The sequence below is a fragment of the Triturus cristatus genome, chromosome 4_2 (assembly GCF_964204655.1).
Source record: "Triturus cristatus chromosome 4_2, aTriCri1.1, whole genome shotgun sequence".
In the NCBI taxonomy this organism is placed as follows: Eukaryota; Metazoa; Chordata; class Amphibia; order Caudata; family Salamandridae; genus Triturus; species Triturus cristatus.
In genome coordinates this window covers 895,900,778-895,926,071 of record NC_140586.1, presented here as the reverse complement: position 1 = coordinate 895,926,071, position 25,294 = coordinate 895,900,778, and the positions used below count along the sequence as shown (strand labels likewise).

The 25,294-nt window shown below is 44.7% G+C and overlaps 1 protein-coding gene across 2 annotated transcripts in view; it reads left to right on the top strand.

Moving 5' to 3' along the window:
* The window catches only part of IPO13 (importin 13), a 560,046-nt gene that overhangs the window by 517,307 nt on the left and 17,445 nt on the right, over positions 1-25,294 (top strand). For both annotated transcript variants that reach the window (XM_085602928.1, XM_085602929.1), the window contains 3 exons: positions 10,949-11,007; positions 14,148-14,237; positions 18,017-18,198. In XM_085602928.1, coding sequence (XP_085459054.1) covers positions 10,949-11,007; positions 14,148-14,237; positions 18,017-18,198 — 331 coding nt within the window. The remainder of the gene's footprint in view (positions 1-10,948; positions 11,008-14,147; positions 14,238-18,016; positions 18,199-25,294) is intronic.

Sequence of the window (25,294 nt, the reverse complement as noted above, 5' to 3'; positions counted from 1 at the left end):
TGCCAAGATGGCAGGCGGAAACACTGTCAGCCCTGGGGGCCTCACTGTTGGAAATTGCAGTGGGCACCCTGATACTCTGGGGGGGAGGAGGGTGCATGAATGAAGTGATGAATCTTGCTAAGGGTAGGTTGATCACTAGGGAAACAGACACAGATGAGAGCCTGCTTTAAACCTCCACAGAAACAATGGGATTAGTGGCCCTTGGTGTGCGCATAATCCAACCAAGCACCAGTTTACCTACCTGTCGGAAAGACATAGCAGTTTTTCCTGTCTGGATTATATATTTACACATTGTAAGAGCACAAGCCAGTTTCACAGTACTGGCCTCCTGGCGCAAGGCATCTCTGACCACTCCCCGGTGGTGGTATCTTTTTATGGCTACCTCCTAGGAAAGCCGCCTGGCATTTGAAAGATAGACAGTTCCAAGATAACATACGGGAGCAGACAGAACACTACTTTCTAGGGAATGTTGAGTCGGTCGACTCAGCTCGTACCCTTGGGAAGCTGTTAAAACATATTTGCATGGTCATGCTCAAGCCCTCATGAGGGTAAAGAGGAAGGAACGGGCTATCAATTATGAGTCATGAAGGAAAGAGATTCTATACTTGAAATCAGAAATAGCGAGGTGGGAGGCACTTGACACATCCTCTTCAGTTTCAACAACAGGAGTTTAGAGACTTGGCGGAAGATAAAGCCCGGGCACCCGCACTAGCTACTCAGAGGCGCCTGTAGAATGTGAGCAGTAAGGCTAATAAGCTTGTCACTTAGTTGGAAAAGAGGGACAGGGGTAGGACCTGGGTGGTAGAAATTCAAGACCCTGTGATAATGTCCCAAACCACTGGAGCGGCCATAGTGGAAGCCTTCGCGAACTATAATGAACAAGCATACTCTGCCACAGCTACCCGATCCAATCAGGATTATACAGACTTCCTGAAAGATCTCTCTCTTCGAGTCCTTTCACTAGAGGACAGGGAAGATTTATCACAGGACTCAACTGCTGAAGTGATAGAGGGCGCAATTCGTGGACTACAATCTGGCAAGGCCGCCAGACTCAATGGTCTACCTATCGAGTTATACAAATGCATAGCCGATAAAGTAGCACCGCATATGTCGAACATGTTCCAAAATGTTGGGCAAGAAGGTACACTCCCAGCGAATCCGAAACTGGCCACTATCGTGGACCTCCCAAAGAAAAATAAACCTTCCATGGCCTCTAATTCCTATAGGCCTATATCTCTTCTAAACTTAGAGGTTACGGTCCTGGCGAAGGCCTTGGCCAATAAACTTGTGAAGGTAATAACCACAGTGGTTCATCCGGACCAATCCGGATTTATGCCTCACAGGGGTACCAGATTAAATTTAAGGCGCCTGTATGTGGTACTACGCATAATGGAAAGTATAGTTCCCAGGCAATGTTTAAGATTATCAAATCAGACTGATAAAGTACAGAAATAAGTTTAAAACAATCAAGGGATAAAAGTTCACAATTTTAATTTGAGAAACATAATGACATACATACTCTAATGTGGACAATAGACAAATTAAAATGAATATTCTAATATCATAAATCAGACTAATGCAATACAAAGGTTGGCAGACTTGGATTTTTTCACAAATAAAATAAATATTCTAATAACATAAATCAGACTAATACAATATAGGGGGTGGCAGAGTTGGATTTCTTCATGACGCGCGTTTCGGCACAGGGGTGCCTTCGTCAGGAGTAGCCACAAAAAATTTGTATTCTAAATGAAATATCGTTCATTGATTTATGTAGATTTAGAAAAATCGTAGAGTTTCTTGATCTATTGTGTTAATTCCATGTTTTGTAAAAAGGATCCACTTTTGGTTAGACCAAATTGGCTGTTTAATATAAAGCTGAAGGAAGGAACTTCTCTTTTAGAATTATTTTTACAATGATAAAATCTTCGGAATTAGATACGGGACACGTCAGTGTTGTTACGAAACCGCTTTAGAGTGGTTGGCTTTGCGGATCAGGTGGTAGTCTTGATTAATCGGATAATGAGATACGTCTCGATTACGCGGGATCCTGGGGCTGGCATGTATAGATGTACTGCAGTACGTATCTCATTAGATTTAGAAACTCTACGATTTTTCTAAATCTACATAAATCAATGAACGATATTTCACTTAGAATACATATTTTTTGTGGCTACGAAGGCACCCCTGTGCCGAAACGCGCGTCGTGAAGAAATCCAACTCCGCCACCCTCTATATTGTATTAGTCTGATTTATGTTATTAGAATATTTATTTTATTTGTGAAAAAATCCAAGTCTGCCACCCTTTGTATTGCATTAGTCTGATTTATGATATTAGAATATTCATTTTAATTTGTCTATTGTCCACATTAGAGTATGTATTTTATTATGTCATTATGTTTCTCAAATTAAAATTGTGAACTTTTATCCCTTGATTGTTTTAAACTTATTTCTGTACTCTTATCAGTCTGATTTGATAATCTTAAACATTGCCTGGGAACTATACTTTCCATTGTGTTTATACCCTGTCCCAGGAATTTAATTATTCCACAGGGGGTCCTTGATACCCTTACCCATGTGGTACTACACATGACAGTAACTCCCCAGGCGGAGGATGCTGTTCTGCTCTCAGATGCAAGAATGGCCTTTGACGGTATAGAATGGCCATATTTGTTCGCTGCCTTGGATTTAGCCCAAAGTTTTTCTCCTGGATAAGACTCCTGTACCACAACCCTTAGGGGACGGTGTGGGTGAATGGTGTGCTTTCTCACCCTTTGCCCTTCACAAGTGCACAAGGCAGGGTTGACACTTCTCCCTGATGATTTTTGTCTTGGCCCTGGGAACATTGGCTGCCTGGATCCGACAAGACCCGCTACTGTGCGGCTTTCAGGAGTGCGGCGCATGGGAGGAATGGATAACCCTCTATGCTGCCGATATGCCTGTCGACCTATGCTGCCGATATGCCCATCGACTGCGCCACTCGATAGATAGAATTCTTCATATTTTTCAACTTTTTGAGAGTTATTCAGGATACCAGATCAACTGGGACAAGACTTTTTTTCCCATTAGCCAGAAAACGCCCGGTTATTCAGTCCACGTTTGTGGCTCCAGTAGCAACACAGGGCTTTGAATATTTAGGCATTTTTGTGACCAGAGACACCAATTACTTAATACGGAGAAACCATTTTCCTCAATTGGAGCGTCTCACAGAAGACTTGGTACACTGGAGGGCGCTCCCAGTGTCTTGGATAGGAAAGGTACTGCTTTTTAAGCTGATGACCCTCCCCCGCATGCTGTATGTCCTTCTAAATACCCCCTGCAGGAGACCTCCTGATTGTTTTTGCAAGGTGAACAGCAAATTGCGCAAGTTGTTGTGGAATGAGGGCAGTTCCCAAATCTCCATCTGTAAACTACCGCGGGGAGTGTTTGAAGGGGCACTAGTGATCCCTGATATATTCACTTTTACTATTGGGCAGCACAATTGACTGCAGTGGATGATTTGGGTACTCAGGGAAATAGAGGACCCGGCATCCCGAGTAGATCGAGAAGTTATGGGGGACAGAGGTTACCCATCAATCCTATACAATATAAAAAGTGTAGGATGACTGCCGCCACGTACTCAAACGTGTGTCAGGGCATGGAGAAAGGCCAACAAACACCTGGGCTGGGCTGGCATGGCAGTCTAACAAACAAGACTCCTTTATGGGGCAGCAAACACTTGTGGGAAGTTGGGAACTTGAAAGATTTCCTTAAATGGGGACTGATCAGTATTGAATGCCTCAAGGATCTCTGGAAATGGGGTACATTACTGGCCTTCAACGACCTTCAGAAGGAGTATGAAATGGGGGCGACAAAACAGTTAATATTTTCAGTTGGGACACGTGATACGGTGCCATGTGCCAGAGGGGGAGCAACTACCAGAGGCATAGGAAGGAGACTTTTGGTTTATTGAGGATGACTACTGGGTAGAGGCAATTCAGAGCCCCAGAGAAATAGCCATAAGGGCTCGCTTCCGTATGATACAGTTATGAATACTACACAGGTCCTGTTATTCTAGGTCCCTACTACACAGTCTGGAAGCAGAAGGAACAAAATAAAACCTGATCCATGAGATAATCTTTGGTCCATAAGTTTATGTCCATGAGTATTCTTACTTGGTGCCGTATTCACTTGTCCCTAAGATTTCTTTTGGAAGCCGACATCCTCTCATTTTTACCACACTCTGCAACTTTACTAGCATTCCGCTACTTTATTTACCACTACAGCATTACCATTCACTCCCTTACCCCGTCTATGGTATTTCAACACACCACCCATTGTGTGGATGTTTCACATAACCCATCTGTGTCAGGACAAACCTCCTGTTATGATTTCCCTTATACTCTGCTGAACTGCATTTAAGGTTTTTACCACACATCTGAGCAATGTCTACCTCATTGTCCCAGCCCAGTCATTCAGCCAAACAGGACAGAACAGTTTCTTGGAAATGCAGTCCCAGAAATGGCGATGTGGGGAGAAATGTAAAATGGGGAATGTTAGATAGATGTGAACTGGATGAGCTGTTAGATAATCTGTACTCGATGAAAGTGGCTCGGTATGTGAGCTCAGTGTTAGAGGATCTGTACTTGATGTGACTGGCTCGTATACCAGCCCAGTGTTAGAGGATCTGCACTCGAGGAGACTGGCTCGTATACCAGCCCAGTGTTAAAGGATCTGCACTCGATGAGACTGGCTCTTATACCAGCCCAGTGTTGGAGAATCTGTACTCGATGAGACTGGCTCGTATACCAGCCCAGTGTTAGAGGATCTGTACTCGATGAGACTGGCTCGTATACCAGCCCAGTGTTAGAGAATCTGTACTCGATGAGACTGGCTCGTATACCAGCCCAGTGTTAGAGAATCTGTACTCGATGAGACTGGCTTGTATACCAGCATGGTGTTAGAGGATCTGTACTCGATGAGACTGGCTCGTATACCAGCCCAGTGTTGGAGGATCTGTACTTGATGTGACTGGCTCGTATACCAGCCCAGTGTTAGAGGATCTGCACTCGAGGAGACTGGCTCGTATAGCAGCCCAGTGTTAAAGGATCTGCACTCAATGAGACTCGCTCTTATACCAGCCCAGTGTTAGAGAATCTGTACTCGATGAGACTGGCTCGTATACCAGCCCAGTGTTAGAGAATCTGTACTCGATGAGACTGGCTCGTATACCAGCATGGTGTTAGAGGATCTGTACTCGATGAGACTGGCTCGTATACCAGCCCAGTGTTAGAGTATCTGTACTTGATGTGACTGGCTCGTATACCAGCCCAGTGTTAGAGGATCTGCACTCGAGGAGACTGGCTCGTATACCAGCCCAGTGTTAGAGGATCTGTACTCGATGAGACTGGCTCGTATACCAGCATGGTGTTAGAGGATCTGTACTCGATGAGACTGGCTCGTATACCAGCCTAGTGTTGGAGGATCTTTACTCGATGAGACTGGCTCGTATACCAGCATGGTGTTGGAGGATCTTTACTCTGAGACTGGCTCGTATACCAGCCCAGTGTTAGAGAATCTGTTCTCTGAGCCTGGCTCATATACCAGCCCAGCGTTAAAGGATCTGCACTCGATGAGACTGGCTCGTATACCAGCCTAGTGTTGGAGGATCTTTACTCGATGAGACTGGCTCGTATACCAGCATGGTGTTAGAGGATCTGTACTCTGAGACTGGCTCGTATACCAGCCCAACATTAGAGGAGCTCTACTCGACGAGCCTGGCTCGTATACCAGCCCAGTGTTATAGGATCTGTACTCGATGAGACTGGCTCGTATACCAGCCCAGTGTTAAAGGATCTGCACTCGATGAGCCTAGCTCGTATACCAGCCCAGTGTTGGAGGATCTTTACTCGATGAGACTGGCTCGTATACCAGCCCAGTGTTAGAGAATCTGTTCTCTGAGCCTGGCTCATATACCAGCCCAGCGTTAAAGGATCTGCACTCGAAGAGACTGGCTCGTATACCAGCCCAGTGTTATAGGATCTGTACTCGATGAGACTGGCTCGTATACCAGCCCGGTGTTAGAGGATCTCTACTTGACGAGCCTGGCTCGTATACCAGCCCAGTGTTAGAGGATATGTACTCAATGAGACTGGCTCGTATACCAGCCCAGTGTTAGAGGATATGTACTCAATGAGACTGGCTCGTATACCAGCACGGTGTTAGAACATCTATATTCCTCTGCCAGTCACCTGAACCATCCAGTACTTGATGAGACTGGCTCGGGATACCAGCCCAGCATTAGAGGATCTGTACTCTTAGACTGGCTCGTATACCAGCCCAGTGTCAGAGGATCTGCACTTGATGAGACTGGCTCGTATACCAGCCCAGCATTAGCGGATCTGTACTTGATGAGACTGGCTCGTATAGCAGCTCAGCGTTAGCGGATCTGTACTTGATGAGACTGGCTCGTATAGCAGCACAGCGTTAGCGGATCTGTACTTGATGAGACTGGCTCGTATACCAGCCCAGCGTTAGCGGATCTGTACTCGATGAGACTGGCTCGTATACCAGCCCAGTGTTAGAGAATCTGTACTCGATGAGACTGGCTCGTATACCAGCCCAGTGTTAGAGAATCTGTACTCAATGAGACTGGCTCGTATACCAGCCCAATGTTAGAGGATCTGTACTCGATGAGACTGGCTCGTATACCAGCCCAGTGTTAGAGAATCTGTACTCGATGAGACTGGCTCGTATACTAGCCCAGTGTTAGAGAATCTGTACTCGATGAGACTGGCTCGGTATACCAGCCCAGCGTTAGAGAATCTGTACTCGATGAGACTGGCTCGTATACCAGCCCAATGTTAGAGGATCTGTACTCTGAGACTGGCTCGGTATACCAGCCCAGCGATAGCGGATCTGTACTCGATGAGACTGGCTCGTATACCAGCCCAGTGTTAGAGAATCTGTACTCGATGAGACTGGCTCGTATACCAGCCCAATGTTAGAGGATCTGTACTCTGAGACTGGCTCGGTATACCAGCCCAGCGATAGCGGATCTGTACTCGATGAGACTGGCTCGTATACCAGCCCAGTGTTAGAGAATCTGTACTCGATGAGACTGGCCCGTATACCAACCCAATGTTAGGGAATCTGTACTCGATGAGCCTGGCTCGTATACCAGCCCAGCGTTGGCGGATCTGTACTCGATGAGACTGGCTCGTATAGCAGCCCAGCATTAGAGTATCTCTACTCGACGAGCCTGGCTCGTATACCAGCCCAGTGTTAGAGAATCTGTACTCGATGAGACTGGCTCTGTATACCAGCCCAGTGTTAGACGATCGGTAGTCCTCTGCCAGTCATCTGAGGCATCCATTCCTGGATGAGTCTGGCTCAATGTACCAGCCCAGTGTTAGAGGATTTGTGTTCCTCGGCCAGTGGGCTGCATCGTTCTGTGATGAATGAAATAATCTGCATCCTCTAGCAGTCCCAGGAGTTACCCAGCCCTAGAAGTTTATCGCTATGTCATGGTGCTAACCTAATCTGCCAGTCAGATGCAGGGCATCACTGTACCTGGACTTCATCCAGGCCTCAGGGAAAAGTACTTAAGGAAGCCGACCTTGGAGTGGCACTGATTAAGACCAGAGCCAGCAGGACGACTTGTACTCAATAAATAGATATATGAATGCTTAGGATGTTTTTCACTGCAGGCCTTAAACATTCGGCTCATCACATCCCCTGTAACTATGTTCATTATGAACAGGAGGGAGTGTAGTTCCTCTAAGGGTTGTTAATGTGGACGTGCATTTATGGCATACAGCTGTAGCTCCTGTGAACAAGGTAGACTTCTGTGGCATCTTTAGTGCATGTATGTGGGCACGTAAGGACGCGCTGCAGCTCCTTACAGAATAATATTTGTATAGCACCGGTGGCTCATGAACACAGGAAGGCAAGGATATTCTGCAGCTGTGGTTCCCGAGGAGTTAGTGAGATGAGTGTGAACATTCAAGGATGCTCTGCAGCTGAGGCTACATGGGAGAGAGAGAGAGATGAAAGTGACCATGTAAGGCTGCTCTGCAGCTGAGGCTCCATAGGAGAGAGTGAGAGGAGTGTGACCATGCAAGGATGCTCTGCAGTTGTAGTCCTAGGGGAGAGAGTGAGAGGAGTGTGAACATGCAAGGATGCTCTGCAGCTGTAGTTCCTTTCAAACATGCAAGGATGCTCTGCAGCTGTAGTTCCTTTCAAAGAGTGAGAGGAGTGTGAACATGCAAGGATGCTCTGCAGCTGTAGTTCCTTTCAAAGAGTGAGAGGATTGTGAACATGCAAGGATGCTCTGCAGCTGTAGTTCCTTTCAAAGAGTGAGAAGAGTGTGAACATGCAAGGATGCTCTGCAGCTGTAGTTCCTTTCAGAGAGTGAGAGGAGTGTGAACATGCAAGGATGCTCTACAGCTGAGCTGTGGTTCCCGAGAGAGAGTGGCATGAACACAGGCATGCAAGGATGCTCTGCAGTTGTAGTTCCTTTCAGAGAGTAAGAGGCGTGTGAACATGCAAGGATGCTCTGCAGCTGTAGTTCCTTTCAAAGAGTGAGAGGAGTGTGAACATGCAAGGATGCTCTGCAGTTGTAGTCCTAGGGGAGAGAGTGAGTGGAGTGTGAACATGCAAGGATGCTCTGCAGCTGTAGTTCCTTTCAGAGAGTGAGAGGAGTGTGAACATGCAAGGATGCTCTGCAGCTGTAGTTCCTTTCAGAGAGTGAGAGGAGTGTGAACATGCAAGGATGCTCTGCAGCTGTAGTTCCTTTCAGAGAGTGAGAGGAGTGTGAACATGCAAGGATGCTCTGCAGCTGTCGTTCCTTTCAGAGAGTGAGAGGAGTGTGAACATGCAAGGATGCTCTGCAGCTGTAGTTCCTTTCAAAGAGTGAGAGGAGTGTGAACATGCAAGGATGCTCTGCAGCTGTAGTTCCTTTCAGAGTGAGAGGAGTGTGAACATACAAGGATGCTCTGCAGCTGTAGTTCCTTTCAAAGAGTGAGAGGAGTGTGAACATGCAAGGATGCTCTGCAGTTGTAGTCCTAGGGGAGAGAGTGAGAGGAGTGTGAACATGCAAGGATGCTCTGCAGCTGTAGTTCCTTTCAGAGAGTGAGAGGAGTGTGAACATGCAAGGATGCTCTGCAGCTGTCGTTCCTTTCAGAGAGTGAGAGGAGTGTGAACATGCAAGGATGCTCTGCAGCTGTAGTTCCTTTCAAAGAGTGAGAGGAGTGTGAACATGCAAGGATGCTCTGCAGCTGTAGTTCCTTTCAGAGTGAGAGGAGTGTGAACATGCAAGGATGCTCTGCAGCTGTAGTTCCTTTCAGAGAGTGAGAGGAGTGTGAACATGCAAGGATGCTCTACAGCTGAGCTGTGGTTCCCGGGAGAGAGTGACATGAACACAGGCATGCAAGGATGCTCTGCAGTTGTAGTTCCTTTCAGAGAGTAAGAGGCGTGTGAACATGCAAGGATGCTCTGCAGCTGTAGTTCCTTTCAGAGAGTGAGAGGAGCGTGAACATGCAAGGATGCTCTGCAGCTGTCGTTCCTTTCAGAGAGTGAGAGGAGTGTGAACATGCAAGGATGCTCTGCAGCTGTCGTTCCTTTCAGAGAGTGAGAGGAGTGTGAACATGCAAGGATGCTCTGCAGCTGTAGTTCCTTTCAAAGAGTGAGAGGAGTGTGAACATGCAAGGATGCTCTGCAGCTGTCGTTCCTTTCAGAGAGTGAGAGGAGTGTGAACATGCAAGGATGCTCTGCAGCTGTCGTTCCTTTCAGAGAGTGAGAGGAGTGTGAACATGCAAGGATGCTCTGCAGCTGTAGTTCCTTTCAAAGAGTGAGAGGAGTGTGAACATGCAAGGATGCTCTGCAGCTGTAGTTCCTTTCAGAGTGAGAGGAGTGTGAACATACAAGGATGCTCTGCAGCTGTAGTTCCTTTCAAAGAGTGAGAGGAGTGTGAACATGCAAGGATGCTCTGCAGTTGTAGTCCTAGGGGAGAGAGTGAGAGGAGTGTGAACATGCAAGGATGCTCTGCAGCTGTAGTTCCTTTCAGAGAGTGAGAGGAGTGTGAACATGCAAGGATGCTCTGTAGCTGTCGTTCCTTTCAGAGAGTGAGAGGAGTGTGAACATGCAAGGATGCTCTGCAGCTGTAGTTCCTTTCAAAGAGTGAGAGTGTGAACATGCAAGGATGCTCTGCAGCTGTAGTTCCTTTCAGAGTGAGAGGAGTGTGAACATGCAAGGATGCTCTGCAGCTGTAGTTCCTTTCAGAGAGTGAGAGGAGTGTGAACATGCAAGGATGCTCTACAGCTGAGCTGTGGTTCCCGGGAGAGACTGACATGAACACAGGCATGCAAGGATGCTCTGCAGTTGTAGTTCCTTTCAGAGAGTAAGAGGCGTGTGAACATGCAAGGATGCTCTGCAGCTGTAGTTCCTTTCAGAGAGTGAGAGGAGTGTGAACATGCAAGGATGCTCTGCAGCTGTCGTTCCTTTCAGAGAGTGAGAGGAGTGTGAACATGCAAGGATGCTCTACAGCTGTAGTTCCTGGGAGAGAGTGAGATGAGTGTTAATATGCAAGGATGCTCTGGAGCTGTGGTTCCAGCGGAGAGTGCGCAAGATGAACGTGAACATGCAAGCATGCTATGCAGCTGTGGGTGGTTCCAGGGGAGCGAGATGAACGTGACCATGCCAGGCTGCTCTGCAGTTGTAGTTCCAGGGGAGAGAGTGAGATGAAAGTGAACATGCCAGGCTGCTCTGCAGCTGTAGTTCCTGGGAGAGAGTGCGATGAATGTGACCATGCCAGGCTGCTCTGCAGTTGTAGTTCCAGGGGAGAGAGTGAGATGAATGTGGACATGCAAGGATGCTCTGCAGCTGTAGTTCTTGGGAGAGTGAAATGAATGCAAACATGTAAGGATCTTGTAAAGCTCGAGTTCATTACTTTTTTCCTCTCTCTCTACAGGTGTTCTCTCCTTGAAGTTCCCAGAGTCTCCGACAGTCAAAGCCTCGTGTAATTTTTTTGTGAGTACCTGGTCTTGCTTCTGCCTCCTTAGATGTATCTTACAGTCCTGTACAGTCTCACCTGAGGTGGCCAGGCTGCCCTGTGCTTTTTCTCCTAAGCTTAGCTTGGATGATGGGCTATTGGGGAGAGGGGGTGTAACCAGCAAGCCCTGCTCCTTGATACCAAAGAGTATTCCTTCCAGTACTGAAAATCTGTAAAAAAAAAATAAACTAAACAAGTGTTCTACAAACCAATATTGAAACCTCCCTAGTTACTACCATTGCTTTATCATTACACATAGAGCTGGATGTAGAAATGGTTGACGTGGGAAGTAACCTGATGGCTGCACGTTACTCCTGGTCAGGATGGTTTTGAGTAATACCATGTTCTTTCAAGGGAATGACTCCTAGTAAAAATAGTCATGGCAACAAAGCAATATGGGAGGATGTGTTGTATTTACACCGGCTGTTTTGTTTTATTTTGCGTGGATTGTAATTTCTGGAGTAAAACCACTCCTCCTGAATGTGATATAATCCCTGCACTCCAAGCTTCATCACCAAATTGTAATGACCACCTAAGTGAAACCAGCAATGATGCACCAAACATGGAGACGAGCAGACGGTCTACGTGAAACTGATACAGCCCTACATTCATCATTGGCAAAACAATGACCATCTCCAGTACTCAGCAGAATCGTGTTTCCAATGAAACCTTACCACAGATACTTTAAAGACGATTCAAAGTCAGATTAAAAAAACTATGCAGAAGTGACAAAGCTGAAGAATATTCCACCTGCAGACCAACACAAGTCTTCGGATTGGATCTGTGCAGCAAAGCCTCTGAGAAGGTTTTGGTTCTCCTGATCCTGCTCTTTGGCATAGCACCTGCTTTGAGGGAGCATTGATCGTACCCTGTGTCCAGGAAGTACATTTCATCCGCAGATCTTCCAGTGAAGGCGTCAGTAGCAGAGGAAGTAGTATGCTGTAAGCCTTTGGTGGGATAGAAAATGGGAATGTAGTTGGGTAGTAAGGAATGTTCCCATTAACAAGTATGGAAGGAAAAACATTTTCAACATGCGTTCTCTCATCATAAAATAAATTGCCATTTATTTATTGGGGACACCTGTTGTCAAGGACGTCTTTGTCAACATTTTAATAGATCTCTGAAGAATGAAAATTTACTTTGTGTTTTTTTGGCTGCTGCTCTTAATTCCGCCCTAAACCATCCACTTCTCTAACCTACCTCTCGATCTCTTCAGAGCCCTGAGCTCCTAAAGCTTTGGCCTGTTTTTGTGGTGCGGCACATCAGGCCAGCAGAGCCTTTACTTACCGACACATCAGAAGCCGAGATGCTCTCCAGGGTGGTTCTTTGCGCTTTTTTAATGCCTATTTAACTAATTATTGAATTAATAATCCCCTATGCAACCCTGATCGGGTTGTGATTGGCAAAAATGTGGAACTTGCTCCTGGCAATCGGCCAGTATTGGCTATCTCATTTGAGCAACTTCTCTAATTTCCATAGTAGATTTTTCTGAGTGCCTGACGTGCCCTAGGTATACTGTGGAGGAACGACCCCCCTAATGGCAGTTTTTCAGGATATCCTTGTAACATAAATGTATTTACGGTGAATGTTAATGGAACTCCTGTACACAGTGATTGCTTAGCCTGAAAATATGGCATTGATCTGCCTCTCCTTTGTTGGTTACCTCTGCTGTACACGGAGCAATCAAATCCACATTTCCCATCTTCTCCATTCTCTCCACTGATTGTGGCCTTACTCAAGATTACAGAGAGTAGCTGCCCAGATGCACATCTCGTGCTGTAGGTATCCTTGTAAGATCGTTAAAGGACATGCATACAAGGCTGTAATTCTCTTTGGAATATCGTTGAAGGATGTATGTCCAGGGCTGTAGTTACCCTTGGGAGATTGCTGAAGAATGCACATCCAAGGCTCCAGATACACTTGTAAGATCGTTGAAGGATGTACATTCAAGACTATAGTTATCCTTGTGAGATCATTGAAGGATGCCTATGCAAAGCTATAGTCACCGTTGTGAGATCGTTGACGGATGTACAGCAATGGCCTTATTCTTTTGAGATTGTTGAAGGGTGTGCATAAGCTGTGGTTATCCTTGTAAGATCCTTAAAGTTTGTAATCCAAGGCTATAGACATCCATGTGAGATTGTTAAGTGTACATACAGGGCTGTGGTTATCCTTGTGAGATCCTTGAAGTTTGTAATCCAAGGCTATAGTCATCCATGTGAGAGTAAGTGTACATACAGGGCTGTGGTTATCCTTGTGAGATCCTTGAAGTATGTAATACAAGGCTAAAGTCATCCATGTGAGATTGTTAAGTGTACATACAGGGCTGTGGTTATCCTTGTGAGATCGTTGGAAGGATGTACATCCAAGGCTGTAGTTGCCAGTTATCCTTGTGTGATCGTTGGAAGGACTTACATAAACGGTTGTACTTAGCCTTGTGAGATTGTTGAAGTTTGTGCAGACAAGGCTGTCGTTGGCCTTCTGAGATCATTGAAGGATGTGCATACAAGGCTGTAGTTACTATTTACCCTTATGAGATTGTTGAATTCATGTACATCAAAGACTGCCTTCACCCTTGTGAGATCGTTGAAGTATATACATCCAAGGCTGCAGTTACCCTGTGAGGTTGTTGAAGGATGTGCATTCAAGGGTGTAGTTACACATGCGAGATCATTGAAGGACGTAAATCCAAAGCATTTGAAATGTATGTTTATGAATTAAAGAAGGCTGTGATGCATGTATCTAAACAAACATTTGGCAGAACTTAGTACTTTCCATCCAGCCATCTCTCTAGGTTTCCACATCCCACACAGGCCGTGCAGAGGTGCTCATCAGAGTGGTGAGTGTTTGTGTTAAAGAGGGTATAAATGCTTTGCAGCCTGCTGAATGTACCCATCTCAGAGAAGGTAGTCTTGCAGTTTTATGGCCACCAGCCCTCAATCGTGGTGCAGGTCCTACATCTCACATCACAGTTCCTAGGGAAGCAAAGTTTCTTTCAGGGCAATTTTCAACAAAAGGCCACCCTAAAGGGATGAAGTATCTCTGGCACATCACTGGGGTACACCGAGTGGGACTACATGAGAAATGCTTGTAACACCATATTGTTTTCCTCTTACAGACAGAAATGCTTCCTAGATGTGGGGAGGTTGCGCCAGTTGGGCAGGTGGTAAATGAGAATGGCAAAATGCTGCTTCAGGCTGTGTTGGAGGTAAGTGAGGAAGGGACCATGCATGGGTGTGTTAATGGTACATATCCGTTGTTTGCTGTCTTCCATTCAGATTGTTAATTTCATAATAATTGTTAGTAAAAAATACTATTTGTTAGTTTAGGTGGGATTGTATTAAATATAAACTTCAGCTAAATAATTTTTATTTAATTTCATATATTTAAATTAATCAGATTTTTTTTTAAGTTCCGTCAAGCAATGTAGCATTCTTTTTGTTCTACATTTAAAATAAATACATAAAAAAAGAATTTACATTAAACATAAAACTAATTCTGCTTTCTTTTTGGGAGTTAAATAAACCTTGTTACTTTTCCCCGTATTGTACAGTAGGGAGACTTTGCACCCAGATGGAGTGCTTTGTATGGTAAACTATAGGGAAAAGTAAAAACGTTAGGAACAATATTTTTGTTAAATGTTATTGAAATTAAATTTTATACATTTACTTTAAATATGACACAAAGATATAATATACATATATTTAAATATACCAAATTTAAATAAGTTATTTTGCTGAAGTTTAAATTAAAACTAAATTCCCACCTAAAGTACTTGTTTTATTGTGCATTAGTAAATATTAAAATTGATGTATAGAATTAATTGCAAGTAATTGAATTATATTTTATTAAATCTGTTACCTTAATTTTTAAATAAAAAAAGTGGTTACAATATTTTTTAATGACATACATGTTTTTTATCTGTATTTTGTTAACTTTAAATTATAGTTATTTATATTTTAAAATATTTTAAATAATTTATTTTAATCCTATTTCCAATGGGGTTCTAATTTAATTCCCTACCTCCATTGTTTTTTTATGGAAGGGTTTTACAATATCATTGGTTGGACATGTGTGGTGCTCCACTTACTACAGTTTCTTTTTGGAAGTAGTAATTAGCACTTGTAAATGTGGCCCCGCCCCCTGTTCTGGGAGTGGAGACCATGAAGTCTACACTTTTTAGTAAGTTTACACATATTGTGACTAGTAAAAAGTAGTAGAGTTACTTACACTTGAAGGACTGAACTTACATCTACAAATTACTCTCAAGTGTAAGATTCCTTTGTGAATAGCCTCAACAATGTATTGTATTCAACTATTATAACAAGTGTATTTTTTGTCTGAGTACCAATGTATAACCTATGATTGTTGTTGTTTAGAAGGACTTTGGACTAATAAGCTAATTTTAATATGAAACAAATCAGTAGGATTACATCTATTCCTCTGGAAGCTAATTATAGTTCCTTCTAAGCCCCCAAGACCTCTCCCTTCCCCATATAAATGTCCTTTTGACGTATGTTTAAACCTAACTTTAAGACTGTGGCAAGGGTTCCCTGACAACAAAGAGATCGAAGGGTGGATGCTTCTGGGCCCTCTTGGGATTGTTATGGAAACAAGTTCTTGAGCAGGGATACTTTTTAAAGGGTGACTCTTGCCAGATGATTCACGCTCTAGAACCTTCGGACGGGTTGGTATCCAGGGACATCTTGGATGCCTATTCTGCATTCCGGTTCAGTGTTTTTTGGTTACTGTGGTGGGAGAGCATTACCATATCAGGCTGTAATCCCTTTAAAGCAAATAGCAGTTGTAATTCATGCCAGTAATGAAAAAGGGAACCCATGCAGGACTTTCTCCCTCAAGATCATCCCTTTGGGTGTCCTGTAGTCTGCAGGCCAGCTCTGAAGTTTTAGGTAAGCTTTGGACCGCACCAGGACATGATCTCTGAGCCTTAGTACATGATATCTTGGCCAGGTTGTGCATGAACGAGGAGGTTCAATGAGACATACTCATTGCTGTGAGGCGGTACCCACATTGACTGTCTCACTGAGTGTTAGCACCTCACCTAGTGGGCGAGTAGAGTAGGGAGCAAGCCAATCGTCCAGAGGAGGACACTTGCTGTTTCCTAACCAACATCTTCTCAGAATACAGTTTGGTAATGTTTTTTTCACTCTCTATAGAAACCTATAAACATGGAACTACTTCCTGTTTAATACAGGCAGTTGAATGCTTTTTTGTTAAGTACAAGCAAGGAATGACCTCTTTCTGAGTTCAGGGAATGGTCACCAGTTACATCTAGGAAAGTACCACTTGTTCAGTCGAGTCAGTTTCCTTTTCTTCAGTCGAGTCAGTTTCCTTTTCTTCAGTTGAGTCACTCACCTGGAGGTAAGTCCGAGCAGTAGGCAACTTTTAAGTTCAAGTATAGATAACTTTTTAAATATGTAAAATTAATCACTTTACTGTCTAGGCAATGGCCTTTGTTGAATCAGTTAGCTGTTGCATACACCCTTCTCCATCAATCCCTTTCAAGTCTGTAGTGATACGCCTCAAGTGTGTGGCAATACGCCTTAAGTGTGTGGCGATACGCCTCAAGTGTGTGGCGATACGCCTCAAGTGTGTGGCGATACGCCTCAAGTGTGTGGCGATACGCCTCAAGTGTGTGGCGATACGCCTCAGGTCTGTGGCGATACGCCTCAGGTCTGTGGCGATACGCCTCAGGTCTGTGGCGATACGCCTCAGGTCTGTGGCGATACGCCTCAGGTCTGTGGCGATAGGCCTCTGGTCTGTGGCGATAGGCCTCTGGTCTGTGGCGATAGGGCTCTGGTCTGTGGCGATAGGCCTCTGGTCTGTGGCGATAGGCCTCTGGTCTGTGGCGATAGGCCTCTGGTCTGTGGCGATAGGCCTCTGGTCTGTGGCGATAGGCCTCTGGTCTGTGGCGATAGGCCTCTGGTCTGTGGCGATATTGTGATATGCCTCAGGTCTGTGGTGATATGCCACAAGTCTGTAGTGATATGCCACAAGTCTGTAGTGATATGCCACAAGTCTGTAGTGATATGACACAAGTCTGTAGTGATATGCCACAAGTCTGTAAATACATGCCTCAAGTCTGTAGTGATATTGAGATATGCCTCAAGTCTGTAGTGCTATTGAGATATGCCTCAAGTCTGTAGTGCTATTGAGATATGCCTCAAGTCTGTAGTGCTATTGAGATATGCCTCAAGTCTGTAGTGATATTGAGATATGCCTCAAGTCTGTACTGCTATAGTGATATGCCTCAAGTCTGTACTGCTATAGTGATATGCCTTAAGTCTGTGGTGATATGCCTCAAGTCTGTGGTGATATGCCTCAAGTCTGTGGTGATATGCCTCAAGTCTGTGGTGATATGCCTCAAGTCTGTGGTGATATGCCTCAAGTCTGTGGTGATATGCCTCAAGTCTGTGGTGATATGCCTCAAGTCTGTGGTGATATGCCTCAAGCCTGTGGTGATATGCCTCAAGCCTGTGGTGATATGCCTCAAGCCTGTAGTAATATGTCTCAAGCCTGTAGTGATATAGTGATATGCCTCAAGTTTGTGGTGATATGTCTCTTAGCAGTAATGACAGACCAGTGATACGGATCTGCTTCGTATCTCTTTCTGTAGCTCACCGTCTTGCTCCCAGCTAGATTTCAGCTTTATTACTACTCTTGCTTATATCTGAGGAAGTCATATTAGAAAATGTATTGGGGAATTAAACTTTTCTATTGAGTATGCGTTAATGAAAGATTGACTAATTGACATTGTGATTTATTCTCTATCCCTTCTGTCTTTTTTTAAATTGTATACTTAGTTTCTGCAGCCTAATGGCTGGTTGTGTCCAAAGTGTGCAGCGATACTTTTGATTCATCCTGTGAGAATTTACTGTGATCTTGTTCTCTGACCATAGCAGGCCCACTCGTTTTGTTTGACTCCCATAGCTCCCACTAATGAAACTCTGTAAATATTCTCCATAGGGGATCGGTGGCCAGGCAGCTCGCAGCCTCATGGATAACTTTGCAGACATCCTCTTCTCTTTAAACAAGCACTGCTTCAGCCATCTGAGCATCTGGATCAAGGAGGCTATGTTGCAGGAAGGCTTCCCCTCAAGCCGTGTGACGCCAGAACAGAAGGCGAACTTCAGCCAGCAGATCTTGAGGTATGTGTCCATGTATTACCTTTATTCTACTTGGTATCTCTAGGTCCACTTGGGTTCTTTGGGTTTCTCAGCTTTGTAACTCATTGCTCCATTTATGGCATTTCTCTCTCCATTGCTTTGCTTTCTCTTTTGTTCTCTTGTGTGGCTTTCTTTATCACCTAAAATAATGTATTCAGACTCTAGCACAAATACTGGATTTCAAATCACTACTGTTTTCACAGGGAAGCACAGGCCCAAAAGAGGCAGTGGAATGAGGGTGGCCCTCTGGCTTCCAGTTGCCATTTCTCTTGTCAGTGACACAGATCCAAGGCTTACAAGAGACTTTCAGACCCTGCTTATGCTACTTACTGAGAGTTGTCTGTGTGGCACTGGCTCTCTATACACTCATTGAAGGCAGAGAGTGCAGCAATCGAGCAGGGAAGAGTGGCATAGTGTGGTGGGTAGAAGCCATTGAACGTGGCGGGTAGGGTCGCTGGATGCCAGAGTTTGCATTTTGTAAACATATTTGGACAGGGTGGATAAGGGTTTCCATGAGCGGCTCGGGACAGCAGCTGTACCAAGTACTTTTTTTTGTATTCATGAGTGATTGGAGGAATGTCTGAAGGTGGATAAGGGTGAAAGGGTCCAAGGGATAAGACAGTGTTGTGCTTGGCTGTAGTTTCACAGCAGGGAGGTTTTCACATCAGGGTCCCTATACATCATACAAAACTCGAGCTCCGCTTTTGTTGTCTACTTGATGACATTTGGAACCCATTGATGAAAAACAACCACATTATTGATGGTTACCAAACTATAATTCTATATGTTGTTGATATTTAACTATTCACAATTGCATATTTGTGCAACCTATCTGTTTTGTTTCCCTTTGTGTTGGGCATACTCCATCTTCCATTCTGTCACCTGTTCCTTCACCATCGCTCTTATTTTTTTCCCTTGTCTGTGTTCATGCTTTCAAGCACTTTGTGTACCGCCTCAAGAGACCCTTTCCTTGAACCCATCTGTGGCTGAGCTGTTTCTAGTCTGATGTTCCCATTAACTATCTGTGTTACTGAACTGTGCATGCCTCGGTCTGTGTCTACTACTGCCAAGCATTTAATGCAAACAATCTTCTAGGAGTGGACATGGTCATGTTCTACCACTCAACTTGAAAAAGCCCCTACAGTCTCTACACTACTCATGTATATTAATCAGTCTGGTCCATCTTTTGCAGTGTGTGCCTTGGTCTAGATGCCATATCGGGCATTAATTCCTTCTCTGTATAGCTGATCTGCGCTGGTCTGAATGCCTGTTCTCTACCTTCACCATTCTTGACATGTGCAGGGCATGCTGCTGTGAGTGGTGGTCTGGTGTCTGTACCCCTTGATTATATTGGTAGATAAAGCTGGTGTGGGTAAAGGAATAATTTCTGATGGATACTTTAACGGTTGATTCATCACCTTTTGAATATCTCCAGTCGCTAGACTGTGTGCCTGTAGGTGAGGTCATGTTGTTCTGTATCGACTACTCTCCGTCCGGTAGAAGCTGATGCGGCATGTGGGCATTCAGTCAGTATGCTGATATCAGTTCCTTTCCCTCCACGCCTTCGTACGTGGATCCAAAGTGAGCTCCTTCTTTTTTCTATTCCTTTGAATCCTCTTTCTTCTATATTTCTTACCTGTATGCAAGGGAACATGTCCTCTCCTAAAACTACTGAGTATTAACCTTGTAGAGACTCTCGTACGCAAATGTTTGCGACAGATTCCTACAAGATATGTCTCTAGTGTTTGGGGTTGGGACACCACTGCAAGTCATGCGAGGTGTTCGCCCTAATGCCCCAGAAGGCAGTCTGGGAACTCTAAGCCAAGTGCTATGTTGCTGAGTAGCATATAAAATCGCACAAAGGCTGATCCTACTCAAGGACCCGGTCCCGGGTCCAGTCCTGTGACAGGTTCATGTCAAGGTCCAAGTCGAAATCAAAGAAGAAGCACAAGTACTCCAAGCAAGTCTCATCCCATCTTTGACACTCTCCGTCTTAGAAGTTAGGAGGACTTCAAGGTGCCCTCCGGTCTCGCTCCTGGTCTCCAACCGAGGACCTGATTCTGCAGCTAATCCCTATGTACTCCAAATTTCTGGGTCTTTTGGATATGCCACAGTAGGTTGAGGCATTTAAGGAAGCCATTTTCTGATGTTTAGCACCCTACAAGTTCATCCTGGCACACATTCAGTCCCAGAAGATCCGGGGAGACCTCCAGTCGGATTACTGCTAGTGGGTCTACCCTTGTCACCTTCTGTACCTCCTGAGCCCACTTCAGGTCAGCTCTGACTCTAAGAAAACAGTGCCCTTGCCCTGGAGCCACCCCTAGTACTCATCAACTTGTTCGGATTGGACTCTAACCAGAGCCAAGCAAGTTTTAGGGGTGATGGTGGGGATGAGTTGCCCCCACAAAATGATGGTGACAAATTTGATATAGACCTTCAAGGAGCAAGTGGGCTGGACACTTCCACAGAAGATTCAGCCTCATGCACCATGGTAATTAAACAGGAGGCTGAGCTCTTCAGTTGCCCTCTGTTGAGGTGAAGACACTCTGACTCAAAGAGGTGCTACAACCGGACAATCCTCTTCTGACAGTTACTGCTGGTTAGTGAGGCCCTGACCAACATCCTCATGGGCACTTGATCCAAGCAGTAATCCAAAAGGAGGGACAGGGGGCTATATTTAAGGAGGTCCAATGTACAAGCCCCAACAGACTATATCCAAAGCGGGGTACAGAGTTCCTCAAGTACTAGAAGGAGGAGATGAGGTTGGTATATGGAAGGTTCAGTCACCAAGAATTGTTGGAAATCAACAGGGAACCAGGGAAGTTCCCTTAGGTGGAACTAATGCTCTCACACACCCAGCAAGCTAGGTGTCATGCTTCATCATATGAGCATTGCCCCTCGTCAAGTCGGCGCTGCAATCCTTGACGGGCTCCCGAAACCAGGGCTCTTTATCAGGGATCTTTTGTTCCTGCCGATATATGCTTGGGTGTAAGGGGCCTGGTAGAATGAATGTAGCAGAAAATGGAAGTTTATAGTAAAAAGGGTTGGTCAGTCCTAACAGTGTTTTATTCAAAAGGTAGACTACCCTATTAAAAAGGTGTAGAGTGGCTAGGTGCTAGAAATAAGGTGTCTAGACGTAAAGCTCTACTCTAAAATGATCAACATGTTTCTTGCCATGTTTGTCAGAAGGATCAGGGCAATTCATCAGGATCAGGAGCTGTCTACATAAAAAGTGGTGATGTGTGCTCTACATACCACGTCCGATGCTGCTGACCTGTAGAAATAAAGTAACAACATCAAGGGTAAAACCAATTTCATCTCTACCATGAGTACATAATGTCAACAATGGTGTTGCAAGAATCACCGTGCATAATGTGAAAATAACAACCTGCTTCAAGGTGCACTATTTCAAAGGATAAGTGAACATAAGTGAGGGGGGGTGGTTTTGTGTATTAGATCTACTAATACGCTAAAGCCGTTCTCAAGGACAGAGGAGGTTCACTCACCCAATACATTGACTAGACAGGCTAGCAACGGAGCTGGCGGCTTTAAAGGACACCGATTGGGTCCTAGAGTAAAAGGGGGGGATAAAGAGGGACAACTACTGACAATCAAAGTACAATTGTGAGAAGGACAGAGCTTTGTATCGAGGTTGTTGCCTCTAGTCGAGTTCACATGATAATATTATCGGACCTTTAAAAAAATGTCAAGATTGAAATCAGAGCACGTCTGACTGGAGCTCTTGTTCAAGCTAATGCCGTCGAATGTGGTAAACGGCATGATCAACTTCATTCGAGAATTGTTTCCAAGAGAGAATAGCCAATCAAAATCAATCGACAAGCTTAAAAATATATCGGAGAACAGGGTATCCGAGGAACAAGAATTGGCCATACTCACCAGCGCTCACGAGCGCTTCTCTTGCAGACCTACCCAAGCCGCCAGAGTCCGGGGTGGTAAATGACATCTGCCGCTGTTGCTTAGATATACAACAAAATGTGGGAGTGAGTCTGACGTAATACCACGTATCGTAACGTCGCGTGGTGACGTGTCTGGTTGCTAGGAGACAAATACAGACGCCGGGGCGTGAAAGAGTACGCGTCTCCATGGCGTCGTAAAGTTGAATATTATTGGTTACTGGAAACGTAAATAGTAGCGTCCCGCAGCAGTCTTATAAAGAATATGGAAAAGATGCTCATCGGGTCCGTAGACCCGTTCAAATTGGTTGCGCAATGTAGTCCGGCACCACGTGTGGTGTGAGTTACTCGTCACACTCAACTAGGTACGCCAACCAGTTATATGAATGCAAACCAATGTTTGTGCACAACACGGGGCGTGTGGGGAGGTCTTAAAGAGTGAAAATCGATTCTTTAAATCTATCTATAGCTGTAATCCATACACTACCTCTATTGTGCCGTGCTGTCGTTGTGACTGATGTCTAGATGTTGAGTGGATCGCACTCACCTCAAACGCTGGTTTGCGATACGCAACAATAAATGTGCAGTAGTGTATGTGATTCACTGATAGGTAAAACCCCCAAGGGTAAATATCCAAGTGTCATGTAGATTGTTCACTCAGAAAGGGTACTCTACTTAGAGGATGAAGATGTCATATTGGGCAGACTATGTGAGGTGGGCTGCTGGTGCCTAGTCGATGATATTAGAAGTAACTGGTAACAGTCCACTGATAATATATATTGAGGTGTCACAGACCACGCAGCGGAGTATCTAGTTTATGGAAGAGCACTCCAAGGGATATCTTCATTGAGTCCGATAGTGTTACATGACAGTCTATGTACCCATCTTTGTTCTACTCTAAACAAAGAAGTTTTGGAAATGTGAGTGTGGGATTCTAGTATAATCCAATGTAATGAGTCGGGAGAATGATGTGACTCCAAAAAATGCCTACAGAGTTTGGTTGTGGTGCGTTGGCAACGTATGTTGCTCCTGTGTTCTATTATGCGGGTTTTGACTGGCCGCATAGTCATACCTATGTATTGTAGCCCACATGGGCATGTGATCAAATAAATACATTGTTTGGTGTTGCAATTGGTATGTTTCTTAATGTTCCATTTGAAATTGGTAAGTAACGTGACCTCCTTTGTGATTGTGGTTAATTCACAGACGGTACACGTACCGCATGGAAAATGACCTTGGACTGGTGGTAAACCCCAGAGAGTGGTCTGTGTTGGGGTAACCTTTTTCCTTGGTCTAGTGTGAATCAACATGTCTCGTAGGCTACTTGTTCTCTTGTAAGCAAATCTGGGTCTTGGTATTTGAAGATCTCCTGTATTGAGAATCCCCCAATGTTTCAATACCATTTCGATATTAGTTAACGAGGCACTTATCAATGGGTGGATAAGTAAAAAAGAAGCAGCATTCCTAAACGCCACAGAACCCAGGACCCCGTACTTTTACACCTTGCCTAAGATACACAAGGGTACTAGTCCGGTCCCAGGGAGACCCATAGTCTCAGGGATTGGCTCCATACTTGAGCCTTTATCCAAATTTGTGGACCATTTTCTTCAACCCTTGGTGAGAGAAATACCATCCTTTATCAGAGACACAACAGACATCCTTAGAACAATTGACTCAATAGAAGACCCTACTTGCATTGATCTACTAATAACCCTTGACGTGGAGGCCCTCTACACGAATATTCCTCAGGGTGATACCCTCACAGTAGTAGAGATGGCCTTAAACTCATTGGAATGGTCTTCCCCAACTCCGGTCACATTCATAATGGACCCGGCTTCCATAGCACTGACCGAAAACTTCCTTGAATATCAGGGGCAACTATACCATCAATGCGAAGGAACTTCGATGGGGAGCACTTTTGCTCCTAGTCTGGCCTGCCTGTATATGGCAGCCTTTGAGGCACAAATCATCAACACTGACCGGAACCCGTTTCGACAACATCTTGTCCTCTGGAAACGGTTCATTGATGACATTTTAATCTTCTGGAAAGGCTCCACTGATACTTGTAACACCTTCGTACAGTGGAATCAACCAACTGAATCGTTTCCTTAAGTTTTCCACACTATCTCGGACACACTAGTTGCTTTCCTGGACCTAAACATCAAACTAGCAGAGGGACAGTTCTCAACTAGCTTATTTAAGAAACCCACAGATCGCAACAGTCTTCTTCTATATCAAAGCTACCATCCCAAAGCCCTTCGAGACATCCTCCCTGTTGGCCAATTCTTACGTATTAGACGTAACTGTACCACAACTAAAGATTACAAAGAAGAAGCAACCTCCTTAGCCACCAACCTCAAGGCTAGAGGTTATCCTCATAAAGTGGTAAGAGACTCTATGAAAAGGGCCCTCAATAATCCAAGAGAGTCCCTGTTAGAGGTACACCACAAACCACCTGAGGACATCATGACATGTGTAACCTCGTTCACACCCAATTCAGTGTGGACCAAGAAAACCATTTTGAAACATTGGGGGATTCTCAATACAGGAGATCTTCAAATACCAAGACCCAGATTTGCTTACAAGAGAACAAGTAGCCTACGAGACATGTTGATTCACACTAGACCAAGGAAAAAGGTTACCCCAACACAGACCACTCTCTGGGGTTTACCACCAGTCCAAGGTCATTTTCCATGCGGTACGTGTACAGTCTGTGAATTAACCACAATCACAAAGGAGGGCACGTTACTTACCAATTTCAAATGGAACATTAAGAAACATACCAATTGCAACACCAAACAATGTATTTATTTGATCACGTGCCCATGTGGGCTACAATACATAGGTATGACTATGCGGCCAGTCAAAACCCGCATAATAGAACACAGGAGCAACATACGTTGCCAACGCACCACAACCAAACTCTATAGGCATTTTTTGGAGTCACATCATTCTCCCAACTCATTACATTGGGTTATACTAGAATCCCACACTCACATTTCCAAAACTTCTTTGTTTAGAGTAGAACAAAGATGGGTACATAGACTGTCATGTGACACTATCGGACTCAATGATGATATCCCTTGGAGTGCTCTTCCATAAACTAGATACTCCGCTGCGTGGTCTGTGACACCTCAATATATATTATCAGTGGACTGCTACCA